Below are 21,956 nucleotides of genomic sequence, written 5' to 3' on the forward strand. Positions count from 1 at the left end.
GTTTGAGCGCTGTTCTGATGCAGCACGATAGAGTAGTCTCCTATGCTTCTCGGCAGTTGAAGGAGCATGAGGAGAACTACCCAGTACATAACTTGTGGCTGACCGCCATTATTTTTCCTTGAAGATTTGGCAGCAGCATCTGTTCGGTATTACATTTGAGATTCACACTGGTCATAAGAGTCTCAAATAGTTGTTCACTTAGAAAGAAACTTAATCTCTGACTGAAGAGAAGGATGAAATTCTTGAAAGATTACGAATTGTACCATTAGCTATCACCCAGAGAGAGCTAATGTGGTTGCCGATGCACTTAGCCGGAAGTATAGAGGGACTGTAGCTTACCACCGAGTTGTGGTCACAGACTTGATTCAGGGTTTCTCCGAGTTAGACCTTGAGGAGCAGGGACAGACAGAATAGAGTATTCTTGTTACCATGGTTGCTTAGTCGTCGATCAGGACGAGGATCCGAGAGCCCTATGCTGCTGATCAGTATTGGCAGTTTATTTGCAACCAGATAGCTTCCGGGTAGCAGACCGAGTTTACACGAGACGAGAAGGGTGATTTACACTTCCGAGGCAGATTATGCGTACTTCAGTCTTATCCGGCCTTATAGGAGTTACTTCCGGAGGCTCATCGCTCATGAGTTGCTGTCCACCCAGGCGGTACCCGTGTGTACCAAGATTGAGGTGTTTCTATTGGTGGAACGACATGAAGGAAGACATCGCGGATTTTGTAGCTAGATGTCTTGTCTGTCAACAAGTGAAGGCAGAGCATCAGAGATCTGTCGGATTACTTCAGCAGATTTCTATTCCTGAGTGGAAATGAGAATAGATTACTATGGACTTTGTGGTAGATTTGTCGAGGACACGACGAGGCCATGACGCGATTTGGGTAATCGTTGATCGATTAACCAAATCCGCGCACTCGTTAGCGATCCGGAAGACTGATTTCCTGAATCGATTGGTAGATCTGTTTTGCCGGGAGATCATCAGATCATGTGATGTTTCGTTGACTATTATTCGGATAGAGACCCCGGATCACGTCTCGTTTTTGACAGAGTCTGCAGCAGGCTTTGGGCACGCAGCTTTGTTTCAGTACGGTTTTCCATCCTCAGACAGATGGATAGTCACAGCGGACCATTCAGACTCTAGAGGACTTGCTGAAGTATTGTGTATTGGATTTTGAAGGCAGTTGGGAGGACCATTTGTCATTGGTAGAATTCGCCTACAACAACGATTTGCGTTCGGCTATCCGGATGCGACCGTTTGAAGCGTTGTATGGTAGACCTTGTCGGACACCCACCCTCTAGATGAGGTTGGGGAGGCCCAGTTGTTGGGACCTCATAGAGCTCAGCATGACGCAGAGTTGGTCCGTACTATCAGACGGAGAATGTTAGAGGCGCAGGACTGCCAAAAGAGTTATGCTGATCGGAGACGCAGACCCTTAGCGTTCTCTATTGGCGACCATGTATTTCTGTGAGTTTCACCCACGAAAAGGGGTGAAGAGATTTGGCTTCAGAGGTAAGCTAGCTCCGCGATACATTAGACTTTTCCAGATCTTGGAGAGGATTGGAGTAGTAGCTTACTGGCTAGCACTACCACCGTCCCTAGCAGGCGTTCATGACGTATCCATGCTTGAAGATATGTAACCGACCCAACTCATGTACTGTCTGATATACCAGTTCCCTTTCAGCCTGACGTTACCTACGAGGAGATTCCGGTACAGATTCTGGACTAGAAAGAGTGTCAGCTGCGGAACAAGACAACCCGACTAGTTAAAGTCGGATGACAGCATTATTCAGACAAGGAGGCTACCTGGGAGCTCGAGGATACGATCCGAGCTTGATACCCCATCTTTTCACTTGAGGTATGTGGGTTATCTTCCGTTCAGCATTTATGCTCTATATCTGTTGTTAGTACTTGCTGATGGTAGATAACGAAATTTGGGTACCAAATTTTTATTAGTGGGGGAGAATGTAAAATACCATAAAATAGGCGAATATTAATAAGGGATTTTTTCGGAATTTTTGGAAATTTTTCGAGAATTTTTCGGAGCTAGTACGGACAAGTTAACGGGGATAAAAATGGGGCCCGGAAAAGCCTGTTTAGGCTACCCTATTTAAGCGAGGAAAAGTTGATTTTCCTTTTCCTTTTTATTTTTTTTTATTTTCTTTTCTTTATTCTCTTTTTCTCCTCCCTTTTCCTTTCCTCCTCGCGTGCCAGAGCCTCACCCGACGTTGCCGATTTGCCCTAACCGCAGGCGGCGGTTTTCCCTTCTCCTTCTCCACCTCGCGGCGACTCCTTGCATCGCCTTGCCTCTTCCTTTGCTGTCGCCGAAGGTGTGCCCTTGCCGGATCCCTCTGCCGAAGCTTCTTCCTCTCCCTCTCACTCTCACGGCGAGGAGCACCTCTCCCCTCTACCGATCTCTGGTTCTTCTCCGATTGATGACGCCGTCGGTTATCGCCGGAGCTGCAGAGCCCCTCTATCGCAGAGGTCATGCCCTAGCCCCTCTGCTGTGATTTGGCAGCACAACTGCCACTTTCCTTCCGTGCCCTAGTCTTGTGTACACACTGCTTTCCACTCGATCGCTGTGGAAACAACTGCTGCCGTCACCAGAAGGGAGGAGTTGCCGAAGGAAATTGGGGATCTGTTACTGACCTCATCCCTCTGTCCTTGCTCATACTCACGGAGCTAAGCTTCCCTCACGCACCTTGCGGCCGGGTTTGAGGTGATCACCAGCCTTGACTACTGATTTAGGTAAGTGGATGTGGAATGGTTGGTTTGTGTACCTGGTTGAGTGTGGGATCGCTAATTTAGAGTATATGGTTTGGTGGACAGCAACTTCACCAGTTTCAGCTACTGTTGCTTGCTGTCATCGTCGAAGAAGAAGGTCAGGTAAGGATCCTTTTAACTACAACAGTAATGTAGATGTAGATTTTGGTATATTACTATAAGGATTCCTAATTAGTGGAATTATGTTTATGTTGATTAGGGTTCTCCCTAAGTAGGTTGGGCATTTTCTTTAGCTATTTAATTCATTTGAATTTAGCTAAATAAAACTATACATGTACGATTATTACAGGATTCAGATTCAGAACGAGCACATCGACGTAGAGGTTGATTAGCTCGATCTACATTGGAGGCGGGTACCTCTTGACTTATCTTTTATGATATTGTCATTGGATATGCATAGTATTTTATAACTACAAGCAATGAATATGTTTGCCTTTGGTATGTCACTGTTTGATATCCATAGCATGTTAGATTTGTCACCTGTGAAGTATCCGTACTTATATCTCGTGATTTGTTGCCATGAGTACCTTATTGCCATGAGTATCTTAGTTTCTAGAGTGACATACCATGCTTTACTGAGGTTAGGGTTAGACTCTGGATTTTTGTTTCTGACATGTATATCCAAATTATCCGATACTTAGGTTTTTATGCCATGCTTGGATTGTGTATTTCTATTTGTATATCATATATGATTCGTGTACCTAGATCTTGTGGCTTTGATCTGTGTATATTATAGGTACATATGCTATGGAAGGAGGATATGTTTAGGATCTAGGTTGTTATACCATAGAGGACCAGTATACCCTAGATCCGTGGATTTGACATACTGATACTGTTACCCATATTATGTATATATGAATTTTTCTTTATGCTGATCAGGACATTCCATACTTATTATGTTCAGGACATAGGTTTTTGATATTCTATCTGACCTGTGTACTCTAGATCTTGGTATGTGACCATCGATTTTACCGTACTCATTTTATACATATGGATATGGTTATGTTGATCAGTTTATGACCATGCTTAGTGTCATGCATCATGATTGCATGCTGCGCGATTGTCGGCTCTACTATGGTTGAGCACATCGCCAGTTACATGTACTGCACACACCACCACTCATGGATTAGTGGTATATCAGACAGGTGTGTGGCGGTTCTGCTGTTTGACTCCATTGGTCTGAGAACTCAACGTGGTAGCCGGCAGTCAGTTCCGCTCTGTTTGGCTCCGCTGGCATTTAGTGTAGCAGCGTAGTAGCCGGCAGACGGTGGACTCTGTTTGGCTCCGTTGGTCAGGTGACTCGGTAGGCCGTGAGATACCTCCCGTCGTCGTGTCGGGAGATGAGAGCATTGAGCTCCCCATTTATGATTTGGGGTCACGGGACATGAGTACTCGACAACATCCGTCCACTCGGTCACTCATCGGGAGTAGTGACGACAGAGTGCATGTTGTCACCCTACCCCCTCGGTCTCACCATTTGTGTGAGATGGTGACTAGCGTCAGGGATCAAGGCATCATTAGCATCATATGCATTGATGCATTTATATTTTTATGATTGTGTTTGCTGCATTTGGTTGCTGCATTTTGGTTGGATACATACTTTTGACCTGCATACAGGATTATTGACACTTTCGGTTTGACGACCCTTTTGTCTGGATAGGAGTTCCTGGTGAGTACAGCTTCCTCAGTTACCTTTCAGTTTTGCGTATTCCCTATATATGATTAGGAAGCTGTATTCCATGTTTGTTTCTGTTAGATATATCTTACTACTCATGTCCATTGGTATTCGCTGAGTTGTTGAACTCACCCCCGTTGATACTATTTTTTTTTCAGGTACCAGGTTGGTTTTGGTGTCGCTTGGAATATCCTGTCTGCTGGTCCCCACGTCACATCAGAAGACTTATCGGTTTTACGTATGTTTTGTTTGTTTATGTATCAGTTTGTTTAGCTCTGTACTCCGGTTTTGTTTTTTGAGTGTTGATGTTGTTATGTGGTATTTTGTATTTGTTGTTGGTTGTGTAAGCCTAGCCGGCTAGCAGTTTTGTGTTTGGTTTGTATATGGTTTCTGTCGTTTTCCGTTGTGTTTTGATTTTGGTACAGCCGAGTGGGCTGCTTTACTTATAACTGCGTGGTTGTGTTTTTATTGTATCAGCCGAGTAGGCTGTATCATATAACTGCGTGGTTGTGTGTATATTCCAGCCGCCTGTGGCTGATGTATATTGTGTATGTAGACAGTTTCAGATTGTCCGCCGTACAGGGGAGGTGCTGCCGAAATTTCTTCGGACAGGGACTCCTCTGGGGCGTGACATTTTTAGTCCCACATCTTAAAATTGACAACACTATGATCAAAAAGCTTCTATAAATATTTTAGGCCGACAATGTTAAAAAAAATATACTTTTTTTACTAAGATAAGTATAATATTAAATTAAATTAACTTTTTTCATAGGGAAGTCGTAAGGGTGACACTCGAAAAGACCTAAATAATTCAAATTTTCAAAAGTTAGGTACTTTACCCTAATGACTCTACTTTAGTATTTTAATGCTAAAATACTTTAATTAATATAATTTCATTATAAATGGTCAATGTGATTTCAATTATTATATTACACACGCGACGCGTGTGCACAATCACTAGTATATATATATATATATATATATATATATATATATATATATATATATATATATATATATATATATATATATATATATATATATATACTATAAAAAATACTAACAATTAATAGTAACACATTTATAGCTTACCCATAAATATTTTTTTCAAATAAAGAGAACATGTAATAATACACAAAAAAATATATAAAAATAGAAATTTTAATCAATATTACCTCCAAATTCTGCTCCCAACGCGTTTGGTGGTAATGTACCTATTACTTCATACCACAAATAAACACGTGTTCTCCTTTAACTTCGTTCGATAAATGTTGTCGCCGCCACGTTGGAATGGGTGGTACAGGGTAATGAGGGTGTAAGAAAATTTGCACGAAGTGATTGCCAACATGGGCAATAGCTATTTCTCGATGCTCTTGGTTTGGAACTGAAGAAGTTCTTAATGGCAAGTGAGTAAAACAACTCCCTACATTCTCACCAAATGTATGCAGTACAAGATTGTACCTTGATGCGATGATAATTCCCAAAGGTATAGAGTCCATCCAATACATTTCCAGTGCCTACGACTCAATTCAATGAGAATAATAAATTGGCTATTAAATTTCGATCTCGATAAAGTTGATCATATAGATCCCTATTTTTGTTTAATCTCTTCTATAAGCTTGAATCGTACATGAAACCAACCTACTTCACCATACCTAATTAGTGCAGCTATTGTCCTAATTCACAATGACCATCAGGTTAAACGTCAATAGTGTAAGAAATATAACACTGCAGAGGCACAAGTAATTTCTCAATATAAGTATCATAGATGGGCGGAACTGGAGAGTCATCATGGGTCATTTGAGTATTGCGAACCTTCGACCCCCTTCCACTTCCTCTCCCTCGAGATGTTGCAGTCGGTTGAGAGATCCTAGATCCTGAAGTGGGTGCATCTGTAAATGAAGGTATGCGACACCCACTTTGCTCATCTCTACCCGTATGTCGACCTCTATGTTCTGTGTTGTACGAAAGGACTTGAACTATATTTTGAGATAAATCTATCATATCGAAAAACTTGTCTATCATATACTCTCACATATGTGGATCCATCCCATCTAATATCTCAACAACGTGGGATGTCTTGTTGGGTCGTGCTCCCTCGTCATTAAATTGATGTACGTACATAGACAATCTCCTCCAATGAGCGTTGATACTCTGTAGTGGAATCAGAATGAAAAAGTAATGGTAATGTGCAAGATCATGCTCGCATGACAATCCGTATACAATTTTAATAGAATAGTCGCATCTGTCGGCTAGCTAGTGAGATATTTCCTCAACGCATTTTAGCTGACCAGAAATCAACTCCATTGTCTCTAATGAAATTCGACACCTTATTTGACTGAAAATATCATTATATAAATGTTGATGGCGTAGAATGTTGAGAGATCTCTCAAACGACTTTTTAATATCCCTGAACTGAATTCTCAATATCTTATGTATTTTTTCAAAAGATGTTTGTAGAGATTTTTAGGATCCTTTGCGGTCGGTTAGGGGGGGTGAATAACCCCTGCACAGATAAACAAAAAATACCTTTCCCGACTTATAGCTCGATTAAATCAAATACTTGTATATAAGAAATAATAAAGGAAACTAAAAGACAGAGGCACACAGATTTACTTGGCTACAACCGGGGAGGTTGTTAATCCAAGGTGGATGAAGTCACACTAATTTCTCCTTCAAGCGGAGAGGCCTCTTTACAGCAATGAAAGCACAGAAAAGATGAAGCTAAATAGAAAAGAAAGTGTGTACAAGTGTTGCTTGGATATTTCTTGTTGTTTTAATTTTTGGGAGCAAGGCTACTTATATAGCCTTGCTTGGGGCGCCTGGAAGGGTTCTAGGCGCCTAAAATGGGATAGAATTCTATCCCGGACGTAACAGTCAAATGCCACGTCGAATTGGCTAAGATTCGGGTTCTAGGTGGCCCGGACTGGTCCAGGTGCCCCGAGCACTAGAATCAACAAAATGCTGATTTTTTGTCCTAATTTCCTGCTTCAGTTCCACTCGCTTCGGTCCGGGTCTTCCGCTCCGACTCTGCTCGCTTGGGTGATTTCGGTCATCAGGAATAGGGCTCACCCGAACCCAACTTCTGGCCTTTTCGAGCAACCTTCTGTTCTTGGCTTCTCGTCCTCGGAAACACAGCGCACCTCCTTCTTGTCCACCTGCGTGTTGGTTAGTCCTAGGAAGACGTACCGGTTCCACTGTACAAAATTTTTTTGTACAAGTGTCAAACCTTTCCTTAAATAACCTATTGTGTTCTTTAGAAGTTAAATTAGGAATCGCAGACGGAACTTAACATCATTGATTCCAAATTTAACTTATATGTTCTTAATGGTTTAGATTTGAATCGCAAGTGGAACTTAATACTATTGATTCAAAACCACCTATGTTATTAATTTCATTAAATATTAATTTCCAAAATTGGCTTCCAGGACTGCATGGCGAGGCACATGACCTTCTTGGATATGGGAGCAACCATCACCGCCTAGACAAAGCCTTTTAAGGAAAGCTAATATTTAATTTCCTTAAATAACTCTAGGTTAACCAAAAAGAACAATCAAATCACAAATTCAAAAAAGAAGAATACACAAACTCGAAAAACTAATTCGAAAAACTAGATCTAATGTCTCTTGTATTTGGTATTTCCAAAAATAACTATATAAAGAAAACTAGTATGATGCGGAAAACAATTACTAGTTATACCTTTCTTTGTAAGCAAAAATAACCTCTTGATCTTCTACCGTATTCCTCTTCTTATCCCGGACATTGTGTGGGCAACGATCTACCGAGATGAGAATCCACCTAAGCCACCTTCTTCTCCAAGCAAGATTCGGCCACCATAAATCTCCAAGAGAAGTAGAGGTCCGACCACCACCACCAAGCTCCAAGGGATGCTACAAACAAAGCCTCCTTTCTCTCATTCTTCTCCTAGCTAGAATCGGCCATCAACAAGAGCTCTAAGAGAAGATGAAACCGGCCACTAAAGAAGAAGAGAAGAGGAGAAGGAGAAACTTTAGGGCCGGCCACACTAAGGAGAAAAGAGAGGAAGAAAAAGAATAGAGTCGTTAGCCATGAATACACCTCTACCCCCTCTTTTATAATCCTTGGTCTTGACAAATAAGGAAATTTAATAAAAACTTCCTTAATTCTTTTGCCATAAAAAAGAAAATTTATTTTAATTAAAAATCAATTCCCTTTTCATTATTATAATGGCCAGCCACAACCAAGTCTCCAAGCAAAGAAAATTTTAAACACAAATTAAAACTTCCTTATTTGTTTCCAGAAATTTTATAAAAAAATTTCTCCAATAATTTTTCCCTAGGAAATTTTATAAATTAAAATCTTTCTTTTAAACATGTGGATAATTCTCAAAAAGGAAAGTTATCTCTAAAAATTAAAATCTCCTTTCAATTTACAAATAAGGAAAGATATCAAATCTTTTCTTAATCTTTTGTAGAAACTTATAAAAGAGAATATTTAATTTTTAAACTCTCTTTTAAATCATGAACATGGTTTAAAAGAAAAGTTTTCACAAAATTAAAATCTACCTTTCAATTTACAAATAAGGAAAGATTTCAAATCTTTTCTTAATCTTTTGTAGAAATCTATAAAAGGAAAAATTTAAATTTCAAACTCTCTTTTAAAACCATGATGTCCACATAAGAAATAATTTTAATAAAAATCCCTTTTTAATATGATGTGGCCGGCCATACCAAGCTTGGGTTCAAGCTAGGGCCAACCACACCAACTCAACTCATCCTATTTACTTGGTCGGCCCAAGCTTAGGTTCCGAGCTTGCTTGGCCGACCCCAATAGGATGAGTATAAAGGTGGGTAAGAAGTGGGTATAAATCTCTATATACAAGAGGCTACGATAGGGACCGAGAGGAGGAATTGGTTTTGGTCTCCCGATGAAATTAAGTCCATTAATTAAATGAGTTACTGACAACTCATTTAATTAATATCTAGTTCCAAGAGTAGTACCACTCAACCTTATCGTCATGTCGGACTAAGTCCACCTGCAGGGTTTAACATGACAATTCTTATGAGCTCCTCTTGGGGACATCATCAACCTAGATCATTAGGACACAGTTTCCTTCTATAATTAACAACACACACTATAAGTGATATTATTTCCCAACTTATTGGGCTTATTGATTTATCGAACTAAATCTCACCCATTGATAAATTAAAGAAATAAATATCAAATATATGTGCTTGTTATTATATTAGGATTAAGAGCACACACTTCCATAATGATTGAGGTCTTTGTTCCTTTATAAAGTCAGTATAAAAAGAAACGACCTCTAATGGTCCTACTCAATACACTCTAAGTGTACTAGTGTAATTATATAGTTAAGATAAACTAATACATAATTATACTACGATCGTTCAATGATTTATTTCTTTCCATCTTGATTGTGAGCTATTATAATTTATGTATACTTGGATTGAGTTTCATCTGTATCAAGAAGGAAGTTAATGAACGAGGAGTACTCGGCCAATTGATCAAGCTGGTTACTCTGAATCATTTGCTCCTCACAAGTAACATCTTGTCGTTGGCCGTCGGTTTTGAACATTTCGCACGTCACTTGTGTATCTTGTTAGCAATTATTACATTATTAGTAGTTTGCATCACGTTGACTATATAGTATATTCAAATTGCATGTCATATCTTATAATAAACCACTTGTTGATCAAAATCTCCTCACGAGTCTCCATCACCAGCTCTGTAAATAGTTTGATTAGAAAAATAAAATAAAAGTTTTCATTCTATCCCTCTAATAATGTATTTATTTATAATTTGGAATGCTAAATTCACAATATAAAAAAAATTCTTTCTTTTTTTTGGATGATCCAGCTATTTACACCAAATATATAGATTTTCTTGTAGCCTTATGAGAGAAAATTGGGAAAAATAGGTTTGGTTGATCGCTTACTCATCCTTACCCCGCACATTGTTGGGTGACCATCACAGTAGGTTCGGACATTCGGATGTCCCCATTTCATATTTATAGATCGGGGTGTCCGGATGAACTTCCGGGCACCCAAATCTATTATTTATATATATATATATATATATCATTTTAGAGGTGACTTAGCTATGTATATTAGTTAGCTACTAATTAATGACACGCATGTATGAGTGTCAACTTCACATCGAACTCTCATTTACAGAACAGCTAGAACACAACGATATTCTACTTTTTATATATTAATTTTAGATAGTAATAAAAATTTGATTTAATAAAGATATAGATTTTGTATTAATTTTTAGCTTATATTGTTTCAAATATAATAATAATATCTTAAAAAAAATCCTTAAATGTATTCAATACTTGTTTAGTATCTAATACTAATTATTGTTCTTTTTTTTTTTTAAAACGATAACTTCATATTCAAGATGTTATAGAAATCACCATAATATTAATTATGTCATTAAAATGAAGAGAGAAAAAGATACGAAGTAGCAAACCCAGCAGTGAATGCCGTTTTCTCATTAATTTGCATGGAGAGGTGGAACATCACTTCTCATTAATCTGCTGCATGGAGAGGTGAGAAGAAATTAGTTACAGCTACACGTAGGCCACAAGCAAGCATATGAGCAAATAGGACAACCAACACTGTCAATTATTTGCCTCCCTTCTTTTATTCGACCGATGTCAAAATTAAAAGGGCAACTTTGTTGACCTGTCAAATTAACCCTTTCGAGAAAAAAAAATTCACCAGGATAAATCAAGAAATATTCATAGTGAATAATTCAAAAATTTAGTATAAATTTCTATAAATTCATTATAGTTGGAGATCTAATCACGGATGTCTAAGTGACAACTTAAATATCCTACCGTTGTATCATAGTCCTGAGATGAATTGCCTCCATCAAGATTATATGCATGGCATCACAACTATACATCGAGAAATACCATGATACAAATCATTGTACTGACGTATTATATGCACATTGGCTCAAGCCTCGCGTTGATTTCATATCATAAATCTTGCCATCTCTTCCTCCATTTTTATTCTTGATGTAAACATTATGCCACAAAAACAACAACAACAATAACTAAATCACCGGATAAGGGTGGTGTCGTGTTGCCATGTTTCAAGTATTTCAGTTAGACTATAAGTTGAGTCATCTTGATTGTTTATATCATTGGTTGTAGGAGGTTGTCATGGCTCTATTAGAGGAGAAAGTGTGACTATGTGGCTCATATAAGGCCTCTGGTAGGGTTCACGGCATGTGCAGTGCCAAGCCAAGTCTGCAACTTCCATTAGACTCTTCTGAGTCTCATCGTCAAGTTCAAAGACTCGGTCCGCCATGTAATTTAAAATTTTATTTTTCTCTTGAGTAAACTCTTTGCGAAACACTGATACAAGATTGTCATCAGGAAGGAATGACTCAGCCAGTACTTTTCTTCCGGAAATTATCTCCAATGATATAACACCGAATGCGTAGACATCAACCTTCGCAGACACTTTTCTAGTGGCAGTTAAAATACAAAAGCTCATGTTAGTAAATATTTCCATCAAAATATTTGAGTTATGTTTATAATTTAAAAGACAGAATATCTGTTAAAAAAGTAAATCAATCCACTTACTTGCATATTCAGGTGCAAGATATCCAAAAGTTATTGCTACTTTTGTCGTCATGGACATTTTGTTGTGTGTAGCAAGCTTTACCAACCCAAAATCAGAAACTTTGGCATTCAAATCCTTGTCTAGTAGTATGTTAGCATGTTTCAAATCCCTATGAATGAAAATCTCTTGGGCCAAACTGTGTAAATACTCAATACCTCTAGCAATATCCAAAGAAATCACTAGTTGCTGCTTCCAAATAAGTGGCAGTGCATTTCTATTCTCCCATTCAAACAAGTGATGCCCTAGTGTACCCTCTGACATGAATTCATACACCAAAAGTCTTTCTTGGCAATCAACACAATATTCAAGAAGTGCAACCAAGTTCTGATGTCTAACCTTTCTAAGAACATCAATCTCTGTTTTGAACTCTTGTTGGCCATTTTGACCCATCAAACCAGATATACATCTCTTCACTCTTGTAATTTTATGTTTTTTTAATATGTTTTCTATAGACCATGTCACTGAAACCATCTTGCGAATTTTACAGGTTTTAATAAATTTATCAGATGATGTCTCTTTTTTTCACAATTCATTTTATATAGATTTAGATTTAGATTTATTATTTTTTCATAAAGGAGATGCAAATTACTAGTTTATTTGGTCGTTTGATTTATTGAATTAGTTGGATTTTATTGAGGATCAAGGTTCACATTAGATCCCTATTGTTTCCTACTTATTATGAATTATTATAAAGAGATAGAAGATAGAGTTTAAGAACTGATAGCGGTAGGGAAAAATACCAAAATTTCGATATCCTGCACATACCATCTCTAAATTTACTAAATTATACCGATTTTATTGTATATCAAAAATTTTGGTATGGTATTATATCGTATTGAAATTTTCGGTTTCGATTTTGATATACGATTTTTAGTAAAATTTTCGATATACCGTACCGATACCGAAAATTTACCCTGAATAATATAAATACTAGAATTTCGGTATACCGAAATTCCGGTACGGTATTGGTATGAAAATTTTTTTTATCATATTTTTCGGTATGATAACGGTATGTGGGTTGATGGTTCGGTGTACCGTATCGAACCACCTTTAAGAACTGATAGAAATGCTCAGATACTCATATTTTATAGAAGGCCTCTTATAAATAAATACATAATCAATTGTTAAAGTTAAGTGAGGTAGATATATTCATTAGTCTATAAAGATATATAGATAGGAAACGATCGGAGATGGGATTACGAGGGTTCACTCAATAAGTGAAATGGGAAAGAAAACATATTATACTTATACTGGGTTGCTTTAGAATAGGTACCCCAAATATGTACTAGGTTGCCCTCTAGTAGGAATAAGTAACTGTTGGAGAGATACCGATTGTTTTTAGCATAAAGAAATTTTCCCCATGGGTTCACCTCAGTCGTAGATATAATTGAATGAAAGATGCATATGAGGCTCCACACCTTTTCTATCTTAATTGTTGCCATTCACGAGGCCAGAAGCAGACAATGCACTGTTATATTTTATAGTCGTAATGAGGTAGAATAACCCCGTAGCAGGCTCATCAGCAGGGAAGATCAATAAAAAAAGTGGAATACCTTTGCTAGTTGCTGTTGTGGAGTGCAGAGTGCCGCGGAGCTGTGGAGCTCGGAGTGATGAGTGATGAGGAGAGGGGAAAATATATAGTAATTTGTGATGTGAGTGGAGGGCGGTGGAGAGATAAGCGATTATTAGTGGCCACATTTTAAATCATTTTATTAGAAATTAAACCATTTCATTTGTCAAATGAAAGGAACTGCATCAACATGCTGACGCGGCTTGTTTGAACTTAGATTAAAAACGGAAGTCTTTTAACCGATTCAAGCAGTTTTTCAATCAATTTAGGTAATCGATTAAACGAAAAAATTGTTAATGTTTCTGTTCCTCTGTAAAAGCAAAAGAAAATGCAATTTTAATCAATTAAATCAGTCGATTGAATTTACTGTATCGAAATTTTTAGTATCAGTATCGATATACGATTTTTTACGAAATTTTTGATATACCGTACTAATACCGAAAATTTACCCTGAACAATATGAATACAAGAATTTTGGTTTATTGAAATTCGGTATACTGAAATTCTGATACGGTATCGGTATGAAAAATTTTTATACCGTATTTTTCGGTACGGTAACGGTATGTGGGTTGATGGTTCGGTATATCGTACCGAACCACCCTTAAGAACTGATAGAAATGCTCAGATACTCATATTTTATAGAAGGTCTCTTATAAATAATTACATAATCAATTGTTAAAGTTAAGTGAGGTAGATATATTCATTAGTCTATAAAGATATATAGATAGGAAACGATCGGAGATGGGATTACGAGGGTTCACTCAATAAGTGAAATGGGAAAGAAAACATATTATACTTATACTGGGTTGCTCTAGAATAGGTACCCCAAATACGTACTAGGTTGCCCTCTAGTAGGAATAAGTAACCGTTGGAGAGATACCGATTGTTTTTAGCATAAATACATTTTCCCCATGGGTTCACCTCAATCATAGATATAATTGAATGAAAGATGCATATGAGGCTCCACACCTTTTCTATCTTAATTGTTGCCATTCACGAGGCCAGAAGCAGGCAATGCGCTGTTATATTTTATAGTCGTAATGAGGTAGACTAACCCCGTAGCAGGCTCATCAGCAGGGAAGATCAATAAAAAAAGTGGAATACCTTTGCTAGTTGCTGCTGCGGAGCTGTGAAGTGCAGAGTACCGTGGAGTTGTGGAGCTCGGAGTGCGGAGTGATGAGTGATGAGGAGAGGGGAAATATATAGTAATTTGTGATGTGAGTGGAGGGCGGTGGAGAGGTAAGCGGTTATTAGTGGCCATGTTAATCATTTTATTAGAAATTAAACCATTTCATTTGTCAAATGAAAGGAACTACATCAGCATGCTGATGCGGCTTGTTTGAACTTAGATTAAAAACAGAAGTCTTTTAACCGATTCAAGTAGTTTTTCAATTGATTTAGGTAATCGATTAAACGAAGGAATTGTAAATGTTACTGTTCCACTGTAAAAGCAAAAGAAAATGAATTTTTAATCGATAAAATCAATCGATTGAATTTACTATACCAAAATTTTCGGTATCGATATCGATATACAATTTTTTATGAAATTTTCAATATATTGTACTGATACCGAAAATTTACCCTGAACAATATGAATACCAAAATTTTTGTTTACTAAAATTCGATATACCGAAATTCTGGTACAGTATCGATATGAAAAATTTTTATACCGTATTTTTCGGTACGGTAACATTATGTGGGTTGATGGTTCGGTATGCCGTACCAAACCACCTTTAAGAACTGATAGTAATGCTCAGATACTCATATTTTATAGAAGGTCTCTTATAAATAATTACATAATCAATTGTTAAAGTTAAGTGAGGTAGACATATTCATTAGTCTATAAAGATATATAGATAGGAAACAATCGGAGATGGGATTACGAGGGTTCACTCAATAAGTGAAATGGGAAAAAAAACATATTATACTTATACTGGGTTGCTCTAGAATATGTACCCCAAATACGTACAAAGTTACTCTCTTGTAGGAATAAGTAACCATTTGAGAGATACCGATTGTTTTTAGCATAAAGAAATTTTCCCCATGGGATCACCTCAGTCATAGATATAATTGAATGAAAGATGCATATGAGGCTCCACACCTTTTTTATCTTAATTGTTGCCATTCACGAGGCTAGAAGCAGGCCATGCACTGTTATATTTTATAGTCGGAATGAGGTAGACTAAGCTCGTAGCAGGCTCATCAGCAGGGAAGATCAATTAAAAAGTGGAATACCTTTGCTAGTTGTTGCTGCGGAGCTGCGAAGTGCATTGTGCCGCAGAGCTGTGGAGCTCGAAGTGCGGAGTGGTTAGTGATGAGGAGAGGGGAAAATATATAGTAATTTGTGATGTGAGTGGAAGGCGGTGGAGGGGTAAGCGGTTATTAGTGGCCACATTTTTAATCATTTTATTAGAAATTAAACCATTTCATTTGTCAAATGAAAGGAACTGCATCAACATGCTGACGCGACTTGTTTGAACTTAGATTAAAAACAGAAGTCTTTTAACCGATTCAAGCAGTTTTTCAATCAATTTAGGTAATCGATTAAACGAAAAAATTGTAAATGTTTCTGTTCCTCTGTAAAAGCAAAAGAAAATGCAATTTTAATCGATTAAATCAATCGATTAAATTTACTGTACCGAAATTTTCGGTATCGGTATCAATATATGATTTTTTTATGAAATTTTCGATACACCGTACTGATACTGAAAATTTACTCTGAACAATATGAATATCAAAATTTTGATATATTGAAATTCGGTATATTGAAAATCTGATACGGTATCGGTATGAAAAATTTTTATACCGTATTTTTTCGGTATGGTAACGATATGTGGGTTGATGGTTCAGTATACAGTATCGAACCACCCTAAGAACTAATAAGAATGCTCAGATACTCATATTTTTTTAGAAAGTCTATTATAAATAATTACATAATCAATTGTTAAGGTTAAGTGAGGTAGATGTATTCATTATTTTGTAAAGATATATAGATAGGAAACGATCGGAGATGGGATTACGAGGGATCATTCAATAAGTGAAATGTGAAAAAAAAACATATTATACATATACTGGGTTGCTTTAGAATAGGTACCCCAAATACGTACAAGGTTGCTCTCTTATAGGAATAGGTAACCGTTGGAGAGATAACCATTGTTTTTGGCATAAAGAAATTTCCCCCGTGGGATCATCTCAGTCATAGATATAATTGAATGAAAGATGCATATGAGGCTCCGCATCTTTTCTATCTTAATTGTTGCCATTCACGAGGCCAGAAGCAGGGTATGCACTGTTATATTTTATAGTCGTAATGAGGTAGGCTAAGCCCGTAGTGCTCAGCATACGGGCTAGTTGCTAGTTGCCCGTAATGAAGATCAATAAAAAAGTGGATTACCTTTGCTAGTTGCTGCTGCGGAGCTGCTGAGTGCAAAGTGTTACGGAGCTGCAAAGTGCGATTGCTGTGGAGCTTGGAGTGCGGAGTGATGAGTGATGAGGAGAGGGGAAAATATATGGTAATTTGTGATGTGAGTGGAGGGCGGTGGAGAGGTAAACGGTTATTAGTGGCCACGTTATTAATTATTTTATTAGAAACTAAACCATTTCATTTGTCGAATGAAAGGAACTGCATCAGCATGCTGATGCGGCTTGTTTGAACTTAGATTAAAAATGAAAGTCTTTTAACCGATTCAAACAGTTTTTCAATCAATTTAGGTAATCGATTAAACGAAGAAACCTTAAATGTTACTGTTCGTCCGTAAAAGCAAATGAAAATGAAATTTTAATCGATTAAATCAATCGATTGAATTTTTAATCGATTGAAACAATCGATTAAAATGAAAAAATAATCATGAATAGAAAACCATGTTTTTATATACCTGAACACTTGTTTATTTGATTAATAAATCTTTGCTATGAGGAGCAGTTTAACAACCATATTTTTGATTAATTGTATCACTGAGCTGAGCTAGCAATTCTGATAGTGAATGCAATGCAGTCTCAATAGGTTTATATAGAGAAAAAGTAGGTTTGAAAAATTCTTTTGGCTCTGCGATGCTCTGCTCTCATTTGGTACCGTGCGTGAGAAGAGAGATTATGAAATGGTAAACGCGCAAGCCATGTTCAGTCTTCGCCTGCTCCTTAATCATCTGAGTAACTACTTGCTCTTATCTAATTACTTGACCAATTAAAAGATTTCACCTGACAATTTGACCTTGTTGGTACCAAATACAAGACATGCACAAAGGTAATTGACTTTGTCCTCCACGTCTTCTTCTATACTAGTTTACTTGACCAACATAGAAGCAAATTAGAACTATACAATATGAGCAACTGAATGCCTTTATAATTAATTGATTGGCTCGGATCAACTTTACTAATCCATGTGCCCATTAATGTTCATCTTTGAACTATACAATATTTATAAAGATTATTTCAAACCTTATTCTTTATATATCCCTTTCCTCTAACCTATTCTTATATCATTGCAGCAAATAACTCGATCGCAACCGTTGTTACTCTTTTATATATTATTTTCAACTTAATTAATCTCCTTGTTCCCCTAAACAAATTAGCTAAGATGACAGCTAAAATTCATCTGAACTAGTATATTAATTCGCAACAATATAATATAATATAATTAATAAAGTAAAAAATATATATATAATCTTATAGTCAAAATTTTCAACTCTAACGTCTTTAATATTGTATTCTTCTAGTTGGTTCTGAATCTTTAAAAAAAATCTATGCAAATAGATATAGTGATTTCGTATTAAAAATAATTAAAATATAACTAACAATCTAAATTTAAACACTATAAATTCTAAAGCTATCTAATATCATAGATAAGATTCATGCCTATTGCTTAATTACATAATAGGCTTTAAATGATCAACAATATTGGTCACTGCTTATGAATGTACAAATTAGGAGGAAAAATATTCAATCTTAATGGAAGGAATAATATTTAGGGGAAAAGTATGGAGTTTTGAATATCGAAATATTTTGTAATTCAAATTACACAGTACATTTAAATATCTTCATATTCAAAATTTAATTTTGAGTTAATTTTTTCCCCTAGAATTCCTATAATTTTTTATAAAAAAATCATAATAATTGCATTAATTTGGAATACTCATAGAAGGCCTCACCATCTTTGGCCATTACTTGAGATTTGTCAATATATAAAAATAAAATAAAAATTTTTAATAAAAAATTGAAATATGAAAAATTCAAGAATGATTTTAATTTATTTCCTGATTACAAATTGTCTTATTGGGAATAGTTGAATTATGAGATTGCAATACAGTCAAATGGGAGGGAAAAAAAAGAGGAATTTCCTTGCAATTACACTGGTTGTAGTTCCATTTTCATTATCTAACTCTTGTAATTTTATGTCTTTTTAATATGTTTTCTAAAGACCATGTCATTGAAGTCAATCTTGTGAATTTTACAGGTTTTAATAAATTAATCAGATGATGTCTCTTTTTTTCACAATTCATTTTATATAGATTTAGATTTATTATTTTTTCATAAAGGAGATGCAAATTACTAGTTTATTTGGTAGTTTGTTTTATTGAATTAGTTAGATTTTATAGAGGATCAAGCTTCATCCCTATTGTTTCCTACTTATTATGAATTATTACGAAGAGATAGAAGATAGAGTTTAAGAACTGATAGGGGTGGGGAAAAATATCGAAATTTTGATATACCGTACATACCATATCGAAATTTACCGAATTATATCGATTTTATGGTATACCAAAAATTTTGGTATGATATTATACCATATCAAAATTTTCGATATCGAAATTTTTGCTATGTACCGTACAGATATCGAAAATTAACCCTGAATAATATAAATATCAGAATTTTGGTATACCGAAATTTTGGTATGATATCGGTATAAAAAAATTTATATCATATTTTTCGGTATGGTAACGGTATTATACCGTACCATCTTTCAAGTATTTCAGTTAGAATGTAAGTTGAGTCATCTTCATTCTCTATATCATTGGTTGTAGGAGGTTGCCATGGCTCTATTAGAGGAGAAAGTGTATTGACTATATGGCTCATATCAGGTCTTTGGTAGGGTTCACGACATGTGCAGTGCCAAGCCAAGTCTGCAACTTCCATTAGACTCTTCTGAGTCTTATCGTCAAATTCAAGGACTCGGTCCGCCATGGAATTTAAAATTTTATTTTTCTCTTGAGTAAACTCTCTGCGAAACACTGATACAAGATTGTCATCAGGAAGGAATGACTCAACCAGTACTTTTCTTCCGGTAATTATCTCCAATAATATAACACCGAATGCGTAGGCATCAACCTTCGCAGACACTTTTCTAGTGGTAGTTAAAATACAAAAGCTCATGTTAGTAAATATTTCCATCAAAATATTTGAGTTATGTTTATAATTTAAAAGACAGAATATCTGTTAAAAAAGTAAATCAATCCAGTTACTTGCATATTCAGGTGCAAGATATCCAAAAGTTCTTGCTACTTGTGTCGTCATGGACATTTTGTTGTGTGTAGCAAGCTTTACCAATCCAAAATCAGAAACTTTGGCATTCAAATCCTTGTCTCGTAGTATGTTAGCATGTTTCAAATACCTGTGAATGAAAATCTCTTGGGCCAAACTGTGTAAATACTCAATACCTCTAGCAATATCCAAAGAAGAAATCACTAGTCGTTGCTTACATGAAAGTGGCGGTGCATTTCCGCTCTCCCATTCAAACAAGTGATGCCCTAGTGTACCCTTTGGCATGAATTCATACACCAAAAGTCTTTCTTGGCCATCAACATAATATCCAAGAAGTGCAACCAAGTTCCGATGTCTAACCTTTCTAAGAACATCAATCTCTGTTTTGAACTCTTGTTGGCCATTTTGACCCATCAAACCAGATATACTTCTCTTCACAGCAATTAATGTTACACTGAGATCTCCTTTGTAAACGATTCCAAAACCGTCCTTGCCAAATATAAAATCCTCACTAAAATTATTTGTGGTCATTTTCAATGCTTGAATAGACATATGCAAACTTTGAGGTTAATCCAGGTATGCATTTACACTCTCAATGCTAAGTTCAAATTTCTTCTTGCTCTTCTTCTTGAGGTGATGTAGTAAAAAGTTGAAATATGAAAAATTTGAAAATGAATTTAATTTATTTACTGATTATGAATTGTCTTATTGGAAACAATTGAATTATATGATCGCAAGACAGTCAAATGGGAGGAGAAAAAAAAGGAGGAATTTCCTGGTAATGGCAATGACAATGTCTGTAGTTCTTTTTTTTTTATCATATTTTCATTATCTGACTCTTGTAATTTTATGGCTTTTTATTATGTTTTCTAAAGACCATGTCACTGAAGATCATATGTGAATTTTATAGGTTTTAATAAATTTATTCTTTATTTTTACAATTCATTTTATATAGATTTAGATTTAGATTTAGATTTATTATTTTAAGATGCAAATTACTAGTTTATTGATCGTTTGTTTTATTGAATTAGTTAGATTTTATAGAGGATCAAGCTTCACATTAGGGGTGGGGAAAAATATCTATATTTCGGTATACCGCACATACCGTATCAAAATTTACCGAATTACTGATTTTATGGTATACCAAAAAATTTGTTACGATATTATACCGTACCGAAATTTTTCGTATCGGTATCGATATACGATTTTTAACGAAATTTTTGATATACCGTACCGATACCGAAAATTTACCCTGAACAATATGAATATCAGAATTTTGGTATATCGAATTTCAGTATATCAAATTTCGATATACCAAAATTCCGTATACCGAAATTTCGGTACAATATCGATATGAAAATTTTTTATACCATCTTTTTCGGTATGGTAACGATATGTGGGTTGATGGTTCGGTATACCATACTGATCCATCCATAAGAACTATTAGAAATGCACATATACTCATATTTTGTAGAAGATCTATTATAAATAATTACATAATCAGTTGTTAAGGTTAAGTGAGGTAGATATATTCATTAGTCTGTAAAGATATATAGATAGATAACGATCGGAGATGGGATTACGAGGGATCACTCAATAAGTGAAATGGGAAAGAAAACATATTATACTTATACTGGATTTCTCGAGAATAGGTACCCCAAATACGTACAAGGTTGCTCTTTTGTAGGAATAGATAACCTTTAGAGCGATACCTATTGTTTTTGGCATAAAGAAATTTTTCCCGTGGGATCACCTCAGTCATAGATATAATTGAATGAAAGATGCATATGAGGCTCTGCACCTTTTCTT

At 36.0% G+C, this 21,956-nt stretch overlaps 2 protein-coding genes across 2 annotated transcripts; both read right to left on the reverse strand.

Annotated features, from left to right (window-relative positions):
* Positions 1 to 12,034: 12,034 nt before the first annotated feature.
* Positions 12,035 to 12,490, reverse strand: LOC121999185 (receptor-like kinase TMK4). Its single transcript, XM_042553902.1, has one exon. It carries the CDS (start codon positions 12,488 to 12,490, stop codon positions 12,035 to 12,037), a length of 456 nt encoding a protein of 151 aa, XP_042409836.1.
* Positions 12,491 to 14,649: 2,159 nt separating this feature from the next.
* On the reverse strand, positions 14,650 to 20,678 carry LOC121999186 (receptor-like kinase TMK4). Its single transcript, XM_042553903.1, has 3 exons — positions 20,128 to 20,678; positions 19,624 to 20,016; positions 14,650 to 14,797 (listed from the first exon to the last, which is right to left on the reverse strand). The coding sequence occupies exons 1-3, from the start codon at positions 20,676 to 20,678 to the stop codon at positions 14,650 to 14,652; spliced, it is 1,092 nt and encodes a 363-aa protein (XP_042409837.1).
* Between the last annotated feature and the right edge of the window lie 1,278 nt (positions 20,679 to 21,956).

This window comes from Zingiber officinale, chromosome 7A (genome assembly GCF_018446385.1).
Source record: "Zingiber officinale cultivar Zhangliang chromosome 7A, Zo_v1.1, whole genome shotgun sequence".
Taxonomy (NCBI): domain Eukaryota; kingdom Viridiplantae; phylum Streptophyta; class Magnoliopsida; order Zingiberales; family Zingiberaceae; genus Zingiber; species Zingiber officinale.

Excerpts from the sequence above, each read along its gene's own strand:
- LOC121999185 (XM_042553902.1), bottom strand. The coding sequence starts at position 12,490 with ATGGGTCAAAATGGCCAACAAGAGTTCAAAACAGAGATTGATGTTCTT.
- LOC121999186 (XM_042553903.1), bottom strand. The coding sequence starts at position 20,678 with ATGACCACAAATAATTTTAGTGAGGATTTTATATTTGGCAAGGACGGT. Across the intron at positions 20,017-20,127 it reads CTTGCACCTGAATATGCAAG|CACTAGAAAAGTGTCTGCGA; the intron begins TAACTGGATTGA and ends TATTTTAACTAC. Across the intron at positions 14,798-19,623 it reads ACTGAAATACTTGAAAGATG|CTCCGCAGCAGCAACTAGCA; the intron begins GTACGGTATAAT and ends TGCACTTCACAG.